Below are 17,878 nucleotides of genomic sequence, written 5' to 3' on the forward strand. Positions count from 1 at the left end.
TATGCAACTGTTGCATGGCTAAACACTTATAAGGTCCCAAAAGCGAGACCTATTGGCTATGCCAATGCTTGTTTTCCTAGCCTTCGAGGTGAAAGGATAGACTGATATCAATGACGTAGTGCAATGCCAAAATATATAAATATTTAGGATCTTACCATCTTTCCCTATAACCAGGGCCACTGGAATTATGCAGCAGGGGAGCACCAAATTATGCAGGAGAGTTAACTAAATTATGTGGCAAGGAAAGGCAAATTATGTGGCATAATGCAGCACATTTTTTTTATAGTATTACTTCATTATTTTGTCATTTTTACACATGCTAATATAGTCTGGGCAAAGCTTTCAATTCATTAGTACCAGTTTAACAAACAAATACAGAAATAAGCAACTGAAAGATGACCAGTTAACCTTTGTAAAGGGCATCCACTGCACACAAATACATTGCCACGTTTTAAGTAACTTTTGATCAGTTTGAGCTACAAGCAAAATAACTTTTTTGCTAAAATCCACAGATTACATAACAGATTTGGTAAATGCGGCAAATCCATAATTATGTGGAAACGTGGCGGCAGCAGAACCATATGATTCCAGTGGCACTACCCATAACTGCCTATCAAAAGGATAGGCAGGCGGGATAGTGAAGAATCTACCGGTAAATGGACTATCCATCCGCCAGGCAGAAAGGCACAACACATGTAAATAACTTTTTCTTCTAGTGGATACTTCCAACTACAGATTTCTCGTCTGTAGAATAGATTATATAGCCATATTCACCCAGGAGTAGGGTTTATGGATGGTTATACCAGGAATCCTGCAAAACGGATCTTGAAAAATGGCCATCTCTTCACACCTCGGAATCTAGGCATGGAAAATGTGAGCCGATATGCCCACATGGCTGCCTTGCTTATCTCTGCAATCTGAACTAGAAATTTCCGGATCCAGTTTGACGACTGGGATTATTCTACAGGATAAGAATCTGCAGGTAGAAGGACGTAACAGAACTCACTTTTCCTACAGAACTCATGAGACCTGCCCACGTAACATACATCAGAGCCCACTTGTGTGAAAAACTTCTCTATGAAATGACTGAATACATCTTCGTATCATTGCCAAATAATATGCTCACATCCATAGGAAACAAATTATATTTTCTAATGGAAATGTAATTTGCAATATACTCAATGGGAAACTCAGCAATAGTTTGGTACAGTCTGATGTTTATTGCAGGTTATGAAAGGAATAATAGCATTTCAACTTTTTAAAACATATAAAAAAGTTTTTAAGGATAACAATTTATCAACAACTTATATATGTGTAAGAATGAATTCATACCATATAGTAGGATGCATCAGTAGTGTCTGTGCCGAGCAAGGAATATGGACGTTATTCTATAAAAGTATATTATGCTTTATACAAATTATTTGTTTAATAACATTGAGAAGGGCCACAGTCCTTCCCATCAAGTCTATACAGTCTTGCAACATTGTGAAATGTTACACAATCTTTTTAGTGTTTAGTTAGAAGAACCTTTTGGCATAAAGAAAATTTAGAAATGGTGCAGGTACTCCCTAAAACACACACACATTTCCATCTGAGATTTTCCCGTAAGAATATCAGGTATAGATTAAAACTCTACCTACATGAAATAATTTACACACAGATGAAAGCTAGAACACTGTCTAAAATAATTACTTAATACATTTCCTGTTGGAAATAAATGACTAGTACTTTTGCATGATTCATTATCAAAAAACAGAGCTGAAGTAATGTTTTGATCTTTCAAATGCAAATACAGCTGGGAAAAGAAAATATATTTGTTGATGTGCAGTTCAAATAAACCATATTTCATAAAAAAGTAGAAAGAAACAGCTGATCAAATATACAATATTAGGAAGAAAATATTACTTTTCTAAATTCACAAAAAGAATTGTCAGGCCATAAAGTAAAATAGCTTTGTGTTATTAGGGGAAGCTCAGCCACCATGAATTTCTGATGTCCGAGGTGTCTTTTGTGTTATGCAGAGGATGTGACACTTTGTTTGTAGACTGCATGATATGCATTCCTCAGTAGGACATAGGGGAAACATGACTCCAAAAGGTCCATCGTTAAGAAGGGAGACTCCTGAACAATCTACAAAAAACACAGACATTTTATATAAGTTTCTGCTAGCGTGCATTTTCGTGCATGAATTGTACAATTTTAAACTATTTGATTGCAAAAATCTGCAACATTGTTGATGATAATTTACGTTTAAAAACTATTTAATTTTCATCTGCAATAAAAACAAAAGAGACCAAACCTTCACAGTTACGGAATGCAAGCTAAAACAAAAAATAATTAAAAAGAGGCCTACGGCGACATTTAATTTCATAGTTAAAATAAGTTCCCCATTGGAAGGACATTTATCTTTCTGCTGTAATAATGATAAAAATAACAATGCAGATGATAAATGATTAATTGCAAAACAAACTCACTTGTGGTACTGCAAAATATTACATATAATATACAACTAGAATCCGCAGCATCGGTTAGAATCGAATTCCATAGTACACGCTAATACCAACATACTCTGAGAACCATTCATGTAATTTTTCAGTTACACACGCTTCGAATCTTCCTAAAGTATTGTTATTAAAATACCTGCTTTGCTCTGATTCCTTTAAGCTTGTTCCCAGATCTCAGCCAGATACTCATGCACTGATTTACATTAAAAGACCATGAAGGCATGTTTATTGTGAAACAAGTGTCAACAGATACTCAATGTAAATACCAGCACACTTTGCATTCTGGATGGGATTAAAAAGATTTTGTGCATGGAACAATAAGCAGTCCTATTTAGTGACAGATGGTTGACCCTAGTGCATTTTTCACCCATGTAAGTGCTTTTGTTCACACCTATAGAGGATGTTTTTCCATATGATTTCTAGAAGGGAAAATGTTACTTACTCTGCAGAACAAGTAACATACCTTTAGAAACGCATTATCAGATACAGACAATATCTAGCTGCATATTCCTTACCTTAGTATTTCCCAGGTGTCAGGCTGGATCCAGACACGTTTGTGTGAGCAGTACCCTTTGCATGGCTCCATTCTGCTCCGCGTGACATTGGCGTCGGTTATGAGGCTGTGGTCACCTAAACAGGCACCACTGAGGCGCGCAGACATCAGTACTTTGGAATTCTGCATGCCAGAAGCGCAGAGCCATGAATTAACTGACGTATGTGCCAAAACTATGGCCCTGAAAAAGGGAGTAACCCTAAAAAATAGCTCGGCAGAGTGGGGTGGCATGGGTGGGTCTGTAAGGATTCTGTAGCAAGATATTGTCTCTACCAGATAGTGCGTTACCAAAGGTATGTAGCTTGTTCATCTGATAAAAACTAACTGGAGATTCCTTACCTTAGAATAGATACCCTGGCGGGGGGCTGCGGAAAAATTTCTCACACTAGAAAGTCCTGCTGGACAGTACAGGCAAAATGCCGTCCCTGCGGACCTTACTGTCCAGGCAGTAGTGCTTGGCAAATGTGTGCAAAGAAGCCCACGTTGCTGCCTGGCAGATGTCCACGACTAGGACACCCTGAGCCAAAGCCGTGGTCACAGCCTTTCCACTAGTGGAATGGGCTCTTAATCCCTCAGGTGGATGCTTCTTAGCGAAAGCGTAGCAGATATTTATGCAGAGAATGACTCACTGAGGAGAAAGGGTCCTTTTCTGTACTGAATGACCTTTCTTAACTCCCACTTACCCCACAAAAAGTTGGTCATCCACCGGTACTCTTTTGTGCAGTCAATGTAGAACATCAATGCTCTTTTTGGGTCCAGACAGTGGAGACGCTCCTCTTCTTTACAGGGTTGCGTAGGAGCAAAAAAGGTGGGCAACGTGATAGATTGACCGAGATGGAATGGGGTCACCAACTTTGGAAGAAATAAAGCACGGGTGCAAAGCACCACTTTCTATTCAAAAGTAATCATGTTGGGGAGCTTACATAACAAGTGCAACTCACTCACCCTCCGGGCAGATGTTATCGCCATCAGAAAGGCTGTCTTGAAGGTTAACAGCCGAAGGGGACAGTTGTGCAAAGGCTCGAAAGGAGTACACATAAGAAAAGTGAGGACCAAATTAGGGTCCCATTGTGGCATGACAAAGAGTGTGGCTGGAAACAACTGACCCAGCACATTCAAGTACCTATTTACAATTAGAGATTTAAACAGAGAGGGATGGTCTGGCAGCAGCAAAAAAGTGGATAGAGCAGAAAGATAACCCTTGAGAGTTCCCAAAGCAGAGCCCTGCTGGACAAGGGTAAGAACGAAAAGAACAGTAGAGAGAGAAGCACAGAGGGTCAATAGACCTTCCTGTACAGCATGATACAAACTTTGGCCAATGGCAGGCGTATACAGTCTTAGTGGAGGGCTGCCTGGACACGAAAATAACATTACATACTTCTGGAGGAAGGTCAAAAGCTATCAACTGCTGCTGCTCAATCTCCACACGTAGAGGCGGTGAGTTGACAGGTTCGGGTGGAGAACCTTCCTCTGCTGCTGCGACAGAAGATCCTGCCTAAGCGGCAGCCTGATCGGAGGATCGATACTCATTTTCAGAAGCTCTGGGTACCGGACTCTCCTTGCCGAGTCTGGAGCCAGAGTGACTTGGCCCGGTCGCTCCTGATCTTCACAACCCTGGGCAGAAGTGGTATGGGCGGAAAGGTGTACAACAGGTACGAACTCCACTAGTGACGAAAAGCGTTGCAGAGCGATAGCTGCCTTGGAATCTCCAGCACGCAAAACGGCTGTCATTGCGTGTTCTCTGTGGAGGCGAACAGATCTAACCAAGGTTCTCCCCATTGTAGAAAGAGACCTTGCGCCACCTCCGACTGGAGACGCCATTCAATGGCTGAGTTCGTCCGCAATGGCGTTCAGAGAACCTGCCAGGTGTTGAACCACCAGGGTCATGCTCTGCTGTTGCAGCTATGTCCAGAGAGGCAGGGCCTCTTGACAACGGTCCACGACTCCCACCCCGCCCTGCTTGTTTCAGTACCACATGGCAGTGGTGTTGTCAGTGAACACCTGCACTAACTTCCCATTGACAGAGGGAAGAAATGCTTTCAATGCCAACTGGATTGCTCGAAGCTCCAACAAATTGATGTGGAACCCCGAATCCGCCGGAGACCAATGTCCCCTGATTTCCACCTCAGTCAGATGGCCTGCCATCCCAGTGATGCATCCGTCACCACTGTGTGATCTGGTGGATGAAGGGAGAGGGACCTGCCTTTGACCCAATCGCGGTTCGTCGACCATCACTGCAGATCTCTCGCAGTTCCTTACGAGATCTGGACTAGGTCAGTGAGATTTTCTCAATGCTGTGCCCACTGGAACTTCAGAGTCCACTGCCGAGCCTGCATACTCCACCTGGGAGGCAGCCATGAGGCCCAACAGCCTTGGAGTCAGTCTCACCGAAATCCAGGAAAGAGGCTGAAACATTGGAATCATAACCTGAATATCCTTGACTCGCTGCTCGGGAGGATAAGCCCATAACTGCACTGTGTCCAGAACAGCTCAGATGAAGGTGTGCATCTGAGAATTAGTCAGGCAGGACTTTGGCACGTTTATAGAGAACCCCAGCGAATGCAGGAGGTTCACCATAGTATGAATGTAAGAGATGACAGCTGGAGCAAGGACGCCTTCAACACCCAGTCATCGAGGTAGGGGAAAGACTGAAACCTCTAACCTGTGCAGATGAGCTGCAACCACCACCATCACCTTGGTGAACACCTGAGGGGCGCTGGTAAGGCCAAATGGAAGCAAGGTAAACTGAAAGTGCTCGTGGCCTACCTTGAACCACAGGTTACGCCTGTAGCCCGGCAGGATGGGGATGTGAAAATACATAACCTGCAAGTCCAACAATAACAGCCAGTCTCCTTGGTCTAGGGCAGACAATTTCTTCTTTTTTTTTTTTTAACACAGATTTGATTGAGTTTTCAGTTTTGTTAAAAGTCACATTACAGCCTTTCATGTATATGCTAGATACTTAACAGTATATAAAAACCAATGACGACAGAGGTTACAAAGAAAAAAACAATGAGTTTGTAAGCAATGTAGTTGGAGGTTATCCATTCACATATACAGGTGACATATATGACCAAAGTGTAACAAACCAAATACATGTTACTCATGGACAAAAATACGATGACATCAATCATAACTAAACTATTCATCATCATGCAACTCATTAACAAATCTGAGTCAAGAATAGAAAAATTCCAATCAACAAGAAAAGTATTGTGCTACTATGAACTAAGTGTCTGTTTCAATCCTCCGTCAGGCCGGGCAGGGTGAGGACACCGGGGTCCTGGGGGGTCCATGCCTTTCATAGTAAATCAGTAATCGACAATAGTCTCATCTTGTACTTTGAAATGTTCTAATAATTGAGCCCAGACCAGCGATATTGGTTTATTCCTCAGCCCCCTGTATTCTTCGCGTTGCAGCACCTCTCTCTCAGCAGTGGCCCATTTTATAACCTGCTGTCGCCACTTCCCCTCATGTGGCGCCCTATGTGATTTCCACCGCTATGTGATGAGTCTCTTGGCCAGCATCAAGGTAAGGCTCTTAAAACAGCGCAGAACCTTTGCCTTTTTAGGAAGAGGAAAGAGACCAAGGAGGCAAGCCTCAGGAGTATTCCAGGCGTTAGTCAGTAAGATGTGCAAGGCCCAGTATAACCTCTGCCCAGAATCCCACAAGGGAGGGTCAAGCCCATAGCATGTGAATGAAGTCTGCTTCTGGGTTGTGACACCAAGAACACTCCGAGGAGGAAGTTGGGTACATACGCCTTATCGCCAGTGGTGTCAGGTAGGCCCTGTGCAGTATGAACAATTGCATTTCTTTGAGTCAGGCATTTCGGGGGCGCGCCTAGGATATTCAATGATCAGTACCCATTCCCTATCAGTAAACTCTCTAGCCACCTCCGTTTCCCATTTATGACAAAGGGTCAACAAGGATATTCCCAAATGGGGCCGTAAGCGGTCTAGTGCAGACAAGACCTGAGCAAAAGTAAGTATCTTGAACTTATCCTTCTTGAGCAAGAGATTGACGGCCAGAAGGTCTAGAATGGGCCACAACCCTTTGTTCTTCTTCGGAATCCGAAAGTAGGAGGAATAACAGCCTCTGCTTACTTATGAAACCAGGACCCTCTATGTAGCCCCCATGGCCAGGAGAGCCATACCTTACTCTTGGAGTAACTTTAAATGATCCTCCTCCAGCCGTTCTTGAAGTGGTGGAAGAAAAGAAAGGAAAGAGACAGAACAGCTCTCCTGAATGATCTGCAAGACCCACTTGTACAATGTTATGGCCCTCCAGTGGGGGAGAGGATGATGAACTCTCTCTCCCACTGGGGTAGCATGGTCTTGCAGAGTCAGACTAGGAGTTCTTGGAGGCTGCGACTGCCAAGGGCAGAATGGCTGACTACTTCAGGCTTCAATTGCAAGGACAGAAAGAGCCACGTCCATGCACAACTTGGAAAGTCTGTGCAGGATGGAGGCTGGGATAGGGCTGGCGTGGCTGAAACCCCCTTCCGTTGCCACAAGGAGTTGTTGAGAAGCCCAAGGACCTGTCCGTAGCACAAGAATTATTGAACTGCCCAAGGGCCGAGTCTGCCTACTGCGCAAACAAACAGGATCCATCAAAGGGTGTGTCACCTCAAATTAGCCTGACATCACCCAAAATGGCAGACGTTCGAAGCCAGGCGATGCGCCGTAAGGCCATCGTCAATGAAATCGCTCTGCCCAGTGAATCGGTTGTGCGAAGTCCACACCGATGGTGAATTTTGCTTTATCTGTCCCTCTATGACACTCTACTCTAACACACTGTACAGCATGCCACTCCCACTATACTCAACAAGACACCATTGCACTCAATGCTAATCTACTCCACTGTACGGAACGCTACTCCACCCTATTCTATAACACGCCACTCCACAACACTCGACAGCCATACACAGTACTCATTTGTTAACACAGGATTGAGGAACCACCTGTGGGCAATGCAATTGACCTGGTTGGCGTATGTGAGAAGGTGTCAGAGGGAGCTGGAAGAGGATGAAGCACCTTCAACAACAACTTCTTTGTCAGCATCTCATCCACCACCCACTACATCTATCCCTCCAGTAGCACATTTGATGACTTATGCTACATCTGCCACTTCACCACCACACACTGCTTCTGTCATTCCATCAGTTCCTGCTCCTGGTACCACAGTGCCAATCAATCGGTTGAGGAAGAATAGAGAAATATTGGGGCAGTATTGCTTTGTTTGGTCATGTTGACCTTCTGAAGAAGAAAAAACCACTTCCAGACAAGGCATTAAAAAAAGTTCATGTCAGAATTATCCAAATGACTCAAAACACAGAGCTTGTACCAATATTTTTTTTTTTTTTTTTTTTGAAACCGTTTATTACATGTTAAAAAAGGTTACAAGTATGGGCCTACAACCATCCGGCCGGCCGCTAGAGTGGCAGAAGCATATGACATACCTACAGTAAGAGTCTCTTGGCGGTGCAGATCGGTAAATCAGGAGATATCAATAGCGCAGGCCACATAACTCCAAGCCCACAATACGGTTTCCTTTTTCCAAAACAGAACAACACAAAAAACCACACCCGCAAGGCAACCCGCCATCCAAAGTGACGGCACGTGCTCCTTAAGTGGGGGATCCCAACCAGCAGCCAAACTCTGAAGAGGGGAATGGGAATAGATCAGGGACAGGGGAACCACATGCCCGTGGCTGGGGGTCGGCTAGGGGGACGGAGCTGGTGAGGCGGCCGGTAGCAGTGGCGGCTCACAAATACCCCCGCGATAGGCGTTCCAGGGGCCCCAGATTTTCACCCACGCCCCAGGCTTACCCCTCGCCACATACACTACCCTTTCACGAAACATACACCAATCCATATGTTCTTTCCAGGCCAACACCGCTGGGGGCCACTGGGATCCCCACAATTGAGCAATGTCGCGCTTAGCTATCATGTATCCCAGAGTCACCCACCGCGTCTGCGGGACCGAATAGTCATTTGGTTCCCACACATTCAGCAAGCATCTCCTCGCTTCAGGCAACAGCGCAACACGCGTCACCACACGCAGGACCTCATGCACACCACGCCAGAATCGCTCCACCTGTGGGCATTCCCACAGAATATGCATGAAAGTTGCCAAGGCACCACAGCCACGCTTACACAATCCGTCACCAACAAAGCCCATACGTAGAAGCCTTGGCCCCGTCACGTAAACCCGGTGGAGGATCTTAAGCTGGACGAAGCGAAGGCGAGCCGGGATGGCCACCTCCTTCGGAGAGGCCACCGCGGAAATCCAGTCCTCGTCGTCCAGTTCCAGCCCGTCGGCAACCCAGGCCTCGCGGAGACTAGTCAGCAGGCACGATCTGTCGTTGATCAGTTTTTTATATATAAGGGAGATCGTGCTGTCTGGGACATGGCCATCCAGCACTCTGTCCTCCAGGGGGGAAGACTCCGGAATGGACGCGACATCAGGGAAGACGGAGCCCAGCGCGTGGCGGACTTGTAAGTACCGAAAGTACTCACTGCCTTGCAGCTGAAATTCCGTCCGCAGCGTCTCAAAAGTTTTGAATCCACCCCTTGTCCAGAGGTCTCCCACTGTGCTGATTCCGATCGTGCCCCACTTCTCGAAGCCCTTCGATGTCCACAGGGAGCCCAACCTCTCAGACGCATATAGCGGTGTCGCCCGGGTCAAACGGTCCTTCCACCCCATCGCTGCATTAGCCGCGTGCCAGACACGCACCATGACACGCGTCGGTCCCGTCAGACGGGAGTCGGGCGCGCCAGAGTAGAGCGCTCGATTGTAGTCGCCACCGGGCAGGAGCATCTTGTCCATTTCAAATGCCGGGTTCAGGGCGGGCCCGTAAAGGCCATGATTAATCGCAGCTAGCTGGGAGGCCCAGTAATACCGTTTAATGTCCGGGAGGGCAACCCCCCCATCGTACCACGGGAGCGTCAATTTAGCCAGAGCAATACGCGGCCTCCCGTCCCAGAACAGGCGCCGCTGCAGGCTCTCCACCTCACGGAAGTAGCGCGCCGGAACCAAGTCCATAGTATTCTGAAGCGCATACAGAAAGCGCGGCAAGGACATCATCTTAAACAAGGCCGCTCGGCCAAGCGGCGAAAGCGGAAGACGCCGCCAGCGCGCAACGTCCTCCCGCAAGCGCTGGAGGGGGGGTAGCAAGTTCCGCTCGTAGCGGGCCTCCGGGTCTAGAGTAATATATATACCCAGGTACCGGAACCCCTGGGAGGCAATCTGGATCGGGCAGTCCCGTGGTAGGGCCGGAGCCTCCCCGGAGAGCACATACACGCAGGATTTCGCCCAGTTGATGACAAGGCCTGAGTTACGACCGAAGGAGCGCAAAACATCAACCAGGACAATCAGCGAGTTACGCGGGGAGGCGAGATACAAAAGGATATCATCGGCGTAGAGGGACACGCGGTCCTCATGCTCGGGGGTCCAGCGGAGACCACGGATAGAGGGGTGCCACCGCAGCCACTCCGCCAAGGGCTCCAAGGCCAATGCAAACAGGAGCGGTGACAAGGGGCAACCCTGACGCGTGCCCCGCCCCAGCGCGAAGGGGGCCGAGACTCGCCCATTCACCACCACCTGCGCCAATGGGCCCGAATACAACAATTTGACCCAGCTAATGAATCCCGGTCCAAATCCAAATTTCGCCAGCATCGCCCAGATGTATGGCCATTCAAGCGTGTCAAACGCCATGGTGGCGTCTAAGGACGCCAAGATGGCCGGCTCCCGCACAAACGGGACACGCGCGAGCACCCCATGCAAGCGTCGCAGATTAAGAGCCGTGTTGCGATGGGGTATAAAGCCAGATTGGTCTTGGTGGACCAAATCGCCCACCACGCCAACCAGCCGGTTGGCCAGTACCTTGGCGAGGATTTTGGGCTCCGCGTTCAAGAGCGAGATAGGCCTATAGGATGTAACCCGCTCACGGGGTCTCCCCTCCTTGTGGATCACCACGATTGTGGCCAGACGCTGGTCCGGAGGGAGGGAACCCTGCGAGTGGGCCGCCAGGAACATGGCGCGCAGGTGGGGCGCCAGTACATCCGGTCGCAGCTTGTAAAGCTCGATGGGGATACCATTGGGGCCCATGGCCTTGCCGGATGCGACCGAGCGAATAGCCAGGGCAATTTCGTCCGAGGTGGGAGGAGCGTCCAGCAAATCCCTGTCCTCCACCGTAAGGGAGGGCAGCGCGATGTCCCGAAGCAGGGCATGGGAATCTTCCTCCGAGCAGGGAGAAACCGGGGAGTACACCTCGCGGAAGTAATCCGCGAAGCAGGAGACAATAGCTTCCGGCTCGGTGACAGGCACACCATCCATCCCCTCAATCAAAGGAACCACACGACTCGCTCTCTCCCTCTTGTCCAACCACGCAATCAATTTACCAGCCTTATCACCCACATCATACAGTCGCCCCTGTTGCTCTCTACTGAGGCCCCTGGCCGCCTCCGTGACGAGGGCCCTATAGGCCGCCTGCTTGAGGTGCAGAACATGCAACTTGGCGTCTGTTACCCCGCTCCCCAGGTCACCCTCTAGTTCCGCAATTTCGGCCTCCACCCGGGTTACCTCCTCCCGCTCGCGCCTCCGGGCATGGGAGATAAAGGAGAGGGCCTCCCCTCTGAGAACTACCTTAAAAGCCTCCCACAGGGAGATGGCCGAAGGGACAGACCCCACATTCTCATCAAAGTATCGCTGTAAGGATTTGATCAAGTCGGCACGAATAGTGGGGTCACGCAAGTACCAAGCATTGATTGGAGCCACCCTGCCCTCCCCCCTAGGGAAGACATCGAAATGTAACAGTACTGGGGAGTGATCTGAAATGCCCCGCGCCAGATGGCACACCTCTCCCACCCTCCCAGCATAGGCCGCCGGGACAAGGATGTAATCAAGCCGCGAGAGGCTACCATGGGCACCCGAGTGGAAGGTGTATTGCCGCTGTGCGGGATGCTTTAGTCGCCAGCAATCTACCAGGCCCAGAGTATCTAAAAGGCCGGACAGCCAGGCCTGTGCCCGGGGGAGGTCCCTAGGGGGATGGCGATCCATAGACCCAGAAACTACCGCATTAAAGTCCCCCCCAACCACCAGCAGGCTACCCGGGAGGTCCAGGAGGAGGCGCCCCAAGTCCGCAAATGTAGTAGATTGTAACCCAGGCGGGACGTACACTGATATAAAAACAAACACTCTACCCTCCATTCTACCCACCAGAACAGTGTAGCGTCCCCTCTCATCATGGCGCACCTCATCAATCTCCAACGGGAGCGAGTTCTTAATCATGATACCCACCCCCCGCGAGCCCGAGGTGAAGCCCGAGTGGGCCACCAAACGATAGCCTCGCCGATTCATGGCATGAAAGGAGTTACCTATAAGGTGTGTCTCCTGCAGGAAGATAACATCTGGTGAGATACGTTTCAGGTACTGCAGGACCACACCACGCTTAATCCTGTCCCCCAGGCCGTTAACATTCCATGACAACACAGTCAAATCCCTACCCCCCATCATACGTAGAAGCAATCAGTCGTCCCCCACAGAGCATCTCGAGAGCAACAATACAGTAAAGGGCTTGCCTTGCGGTACAAACAACACACCCCCCCCACCCCCCCATCCCAACAGAACTCCCCCCTCCCTGCACCCCTGCATGAGCCCAAACAGCCCCCCCAAAGTGCAGTGTGCCTGTCGCCCCATAGATGAAAAACTAACTAGTCCCCCAGAGGAGGAGGGAAGCCCCCAACAGACCCCACACGACCTCCATCGGAGGGGAACATAAACGATCAGTAAATGGTAAAGGAATGTTGTCCAGAGCAAGGCCTATTCTTCACCCCTCAGTTCTGATCCGGCGGGCCCTCCCCGCCAACCGCACCCCCCCCACCCCCTCGGCCCCGATCTCCAGGCAGAGTGTCCAACCAGTCCCCAGCCGCCTCGGGTCGGTCAAAAAAGTGCGTGCGCCCATCCACCTCCACCCTTAGCTTAGCTGGAAAAAGCATTGAGTACTTAAGGTTCAGGTCCCGTAGGCGACGTTTAACTCCGAGAAAACTCAATCTCTGTTTTTGGACCGCCGGAGTAAAGTCTGGGTAGAAATGCACATCCATGTTATCAAGCTTGACCGGTCCCTGTTGCCTGGAGGTCTGCAGGATAGCGTCTCTGTCCCGAAAATTAAGAATCCGGGCAATGAGAGGCCGCGGCGGGGCACCGGCCTTAGGTCTGCCCCCAGGGACCCGGTGAGCACGTTCCACCGCAAAAAGCGTACTCAGCCCCCGGGGCTGGAGATGGGTAAGGATCAATTCTTCCACAAAAAGATCTGCCGCCTCCGCCTCTCGTCCCTCCGGCACTCCCACAATGCGAACGTTATTCCTCCGGGCCCGACCCTCGGAATCCTCCAGTCGCCGGTCCATCAGGGCGCTCGCCTGGCCAAGCCGGCGCACCTCCTTTTGGAGGGCCACCACGTCCGTCGTGAGGCTCGTTGTGGTGTGGGCCAGGGAATCGACCCGGTCGTTGGTTTTGGACAAGTCAGCCCTCACAAGGCTAACATCCACCAGGACCGAGTCTATCTTTTGCGCTAGGGTGTCGAAGCGCTGGTCCACCGAGGCCTTCATCTCTGCGATGGCGCCCATGACGTCCCGGAGGGTCAGATCCACCGGTTGAGCAGATGCCTCCGTCGGGCCCGCCGGGGATGTGCGCGATGTCTCCGGAGATCCCTTCTGGAGGGTGTAGCGGTCCATACTGTTGGATTGAGGCGCCGGGCCGCGGCGGGTCGTCTTCACCTTAGCCCGGTCGCCATCTTGTTTGGTGGACATGTCTGCTCTCCCACCGTCGTGCCAATCTCCTCGAAAGGGCCGATAAACCAGTTCACGGGTTCCGGGGGGGGGGAGGGCGACCACTGGGCCGCAGGACGACTCACGGCCGGCGGGTCAGCCGGGCACCTGGACAAGGCCACACCACCGCACCCCGCTCCGCAACCCTACCTCGCTTGAGGGCAAGGAGAGCGCAAAAGCGAAAGTGAAAGCACGGGATACGCGAGTCGCCCAGCCCTGCCCGCCGCTGTTGTTCGCTTTGTCCCCGGATCGCCCCACTACTCCAATCCGGGGGGCCAGCGCGGAGAAGGCCGCAACCTTCAATCGGTGCTCCCACCGGTGTCCGGGGTCCGATTCGAAAAAGAAAAACGGATGGCGCCTCAGCTCGGGTTCACCGATGCAGTCCCCTCAACAAGGACAGGATATAGCCAGGATTAATTCAGGAGGTCGTGGTGGTCCTCGGGAGCCTCGCACCTACGCGGCCATCTTGGTTGCGCGCTAGGCTCCTCGGCTTGTACCAATATTAACATATTTTTTCTGGTATCAGAAATGCAACACTGTAATTAATATAGAGATAAAAGTTAAGGGTAAGGTAAGTTAAACATGTGCCTTATGGTGGCTACAAACTACTTGGCAAGTTTATAACAGACTATTATAGTGACGTCTGATTGTATTTACAGTAGAGTACAGTCTACAACACTGTACTTCATACCACGCCACTCTAGGACACGGTACTCCACTCTACAACATACCACTCTATGACATACCACTACACTGTACGCCACTCCACTCTCCTAAACTCGAAGACACTCTAGGACACGCCAGTCCACTCTATGACACTTTACTCCACTATGCAACACTCCACTCAACAACAATACACTGAATGACACTCTCTCCCACTGTATTCTCCGACGCACCAATCAATTCAAAGAAACAAAAAGCTAAGGATAAGTTAGTTAGGAAAACTTTATTGTTTGTATTCACAACCAACTTTAACAAGACAAACCTTAGAAATTTTAAAGTTATCGTTATAACCTACAATTATATTTTGTGGCCCTTTGTAAACATACTATAACACATGCAACTTTGTACACAGTGTTGTCAACTCGCTGGCCACAATAACTATAACTCGCACCTTCCTGATGCACTGCTTATACTGTTTTATATTACACTATAGCGTATATAACAACACTGATGCCATCTCTAGTGATAATTTTATGAGAACAGTGTGCATGGCGAGGGCTGAGATACATGTGTTTGGTAACACAGCACTTTCAAGATAGGTCAAAGTTCATTATGATGCCAGCATTGTGTGCTTGAGCATTTTGCTTTCAATAACAATACTTCGATAATACCACAGTACCTCCATAACAGTAAAAAATGATATTTACACCAGGAAGTCTTTTTTAATTAAAAATATGGATTGAGGGTGTGATGGCTAGTTTTGTTTTTAAATGGTATTCGTGTCAGTATAGCAAATATAGGTTGTGTTTGTTAACTATATAGGTATGAGATAGTATCAAGATACGACTGTAGTACTTTCGCTTTTGTAAAACAGCATTTCATTGCCTAAGATCTCTGTCAATTGAGGGAAACAGGAAGTGTGTAACCCATATCCCAGTCATTTTGATTTCTTCCAAAGGGAAGGTTGTGGTGCTTGGAAGAGTGAATATCTTTTTTTCAGAAGCCACCTTGCAACGTTTCAACACCTGCAGTGGCTGGAGTTGACAATTCTGGGTTTTGCAGCAGGATGGAGAAGAGGTGTAGTTACAGTAGGAAGAAGAAGAGGTTCAGCCGAGGAAAAAGCTGAAGGAGATGATAGCGTGAGAATTTTTCTCACTGTCTACTGCAGGACAAAATGTGAACTGCAAAATGGTACACTGCAACCTTTGCAAGAAAGTCATTGCCCATAGGAATGTGAAACAGTACTCGTAGGAAGTTGGCTCTCTATACAGTGCACCAAAACGAGGTACGAAGTGCACAGAGTCCAGGTAACCCTTATTAGTTTACAGACGCACAAGTAACAAACCTAAATGGTCTATTTTGTGGTAGTGTGGGCGAGCAGTTTAGGCTTATCATAGGGTAGTGCTAATAATGTGTTGTACTCAAAGAAGCAATAAATGAGGCACACACTCAAGAATAAACCTGAGACCAATTTAGAAAAATAACATTTTTATATAAATGTGAACACCTAGAACTTCGGGATCAAGTACTTTTTGAGATATTGATTTTTACGGGTAAGTGAAATGTTCACTTAAATGAGTCTTTGCAATGCTTTCCTATGGGAAATATGCATATACTGCATACAGTTACTTGCAGCACAAGTTACTACTTGTGTAACAATATATCTGTAAGAGACATTAGTTAGTGATAGATTCCTTACCTTAGAATATCCCCAGGCGTCAGACTGGATCCAGAAGGTTTTGCTAGCAGTACCCATGCGCGTCAGTAGGTGGCGTCCTGCGGCTCCGCGACCGTCGTTGGTGCCATAAGCACTGAGATGACGTCACGGAGACTACTTAGGCGCCACCCATGAGCGCGGCCATCAGCTCTGTACACGACTGGTGGTTAGACGGATCTGACTTTTTAGAGCCCGAAGACCTCTTCCTGGGTGGCTGCTGCATCGGTGGAACTGGTGGGTAGCGGGGTGTGGCATAACGGTAGACAGGACTTTGATGTTTGGTGCCTGTAGGCTGCAGGGGAGTAGCTCCTCTACTCCAAGGGAGATTGCTGGCAATTTGCGAAGTAATAGCAGCGCAACGGGGTTCTTGGCAGATACATAACAGGACGAGTTTGTTTGTTGTGAATATCAGGGCAGGTGCAGGGAGGCAGGGTTAGGCACCAAAAGGTCCTCAGCTGGTCCTTATTTCTCGCTTTCTCTGCTCTTCTTTGTCCTCCTCTTCTTGTTTGCATCGAATCTGTGTTCCTAGTTTGAGGAGTGCCCCCTAAATACTCAATTTAGGGGCATTAACAAGAGTGTAAGTTAGTAGCCAATGGGCTACTTACCTTTGGAGTGTCTACACCCCCTATATGACCACTTCCTGTGGGAAGTGGGAATAACCCTGACTCAGTGTATCTAATTTTACCAAAAACCAAGATGGTGGAATTCTACTTTTCAGTTCACTTCAGGTAGCCCACCTTAGGAGTGTAACTAGCCTGACAGTGAAACCTCCTCCTGACTAGCTAATTTTCCTGCCTGTCCTGGTGCCAAATGGGGACGAGGTGGTATTTCTTCCATATGGGAGTAGCAGGGGTTGCATATCAAAGGTGGCAGAGGCTTTGAAGCCTCCTGTCTTAATGAACAAGTTACTTACCTTCGGTAACGATGTATCTGTAAGAAACATTAGTTAGTTAGATTCCTCACCTTAGAATATCCCCAGGCGTCAGGCTGGATCCGGAAAGATTTTTGTAGCAATACCCCTTGCGCGTCGCTAGGCGTCGTCTGCGGCTCCGCGTCCGTCGTTGGCGTCGTGCGCCGGAATGACGTCGGAGTACTTCGACGCCGCCCTCGCGCGCTGACGTCAGTTCTTGTACATAGCTTTCCGTGCCAGGAACGCAGAGCCATGCAAGAGACCGACACTGGTGCCAAAAAATCTAGGGCCCTGAAAAGGATAGCCTTAACCCTAGATGTCAGTTCGCAGAACGGGGAGGATGGGTAGGTCAGTGAGGAATCTAACTAACTAATGTTTCTTACAGATAAACCAAAGGTAAGTAACTTGTTCATCTGAAAGAAACACGTTAGTTAGATTCCTCACCTTAGAATAGATACCCCAGCAATACCAACCCGGTGGTGGGTCTGCGAACCAAGATCACACCAGAAAGTCCTGGAGAACAGAAAGGCCAAAGTAGCCATCTCTCCGGACTTGGCTGTCCAGGCAATAGTGCTTGGCAAACGTGTGCAGTGAAGCCCACGTCGCCGCCTGACAGAAGTCCTGCAAGGGAACTCCCCGGCCCAGCGCAGTAGTAGCCGCTGTGGCCCGGGTGGAATGGGCCCTCAGCCCAACAGGAGGGTCCTTT

At 48.9% G+C, this 17,878-nt stretch overlaps 1 protein-coding gene across 1 annotated transcript in view; it reads right to left on the reverse strand.

Annotated features, from left to right (window-relative positions):
• Window positions 1-1,197: 1,197 nt before the first annotated feature.
• Window positions 1,198-17,878, reverse strand: part of NCKAP1 (NCK associated protein 1) — a 487,736-nt gene continuing 471,055 nt past the window's right edge. Inside the window, exon 31 of the mRNA XM_085648703.1 lies at window positions 1,198-2,130. Within this exon, the coding sequence (XP_085504829.1) occupies window positions 2,014-2,130 (117 nt within the window). The 3' untranslated portion in view covers window positions 1,198-2,013. The remainder of the gene's footprint in view (window positions 2,131-17,878) is intronic.

This window comes from Triturus cristatus, chromosome 3_2 (genome assembly GCF_964204655.1).
Source record: "Triturus cristatus chromosome 3_2, aTriCri1.1, whole genome shotgun sequence".
Lineage (NCBI taxonomy): Eukaryota > Metazoa > Chordata > Amphibia > Caudata > Salamandridae > Triturus > Triturus cristatus.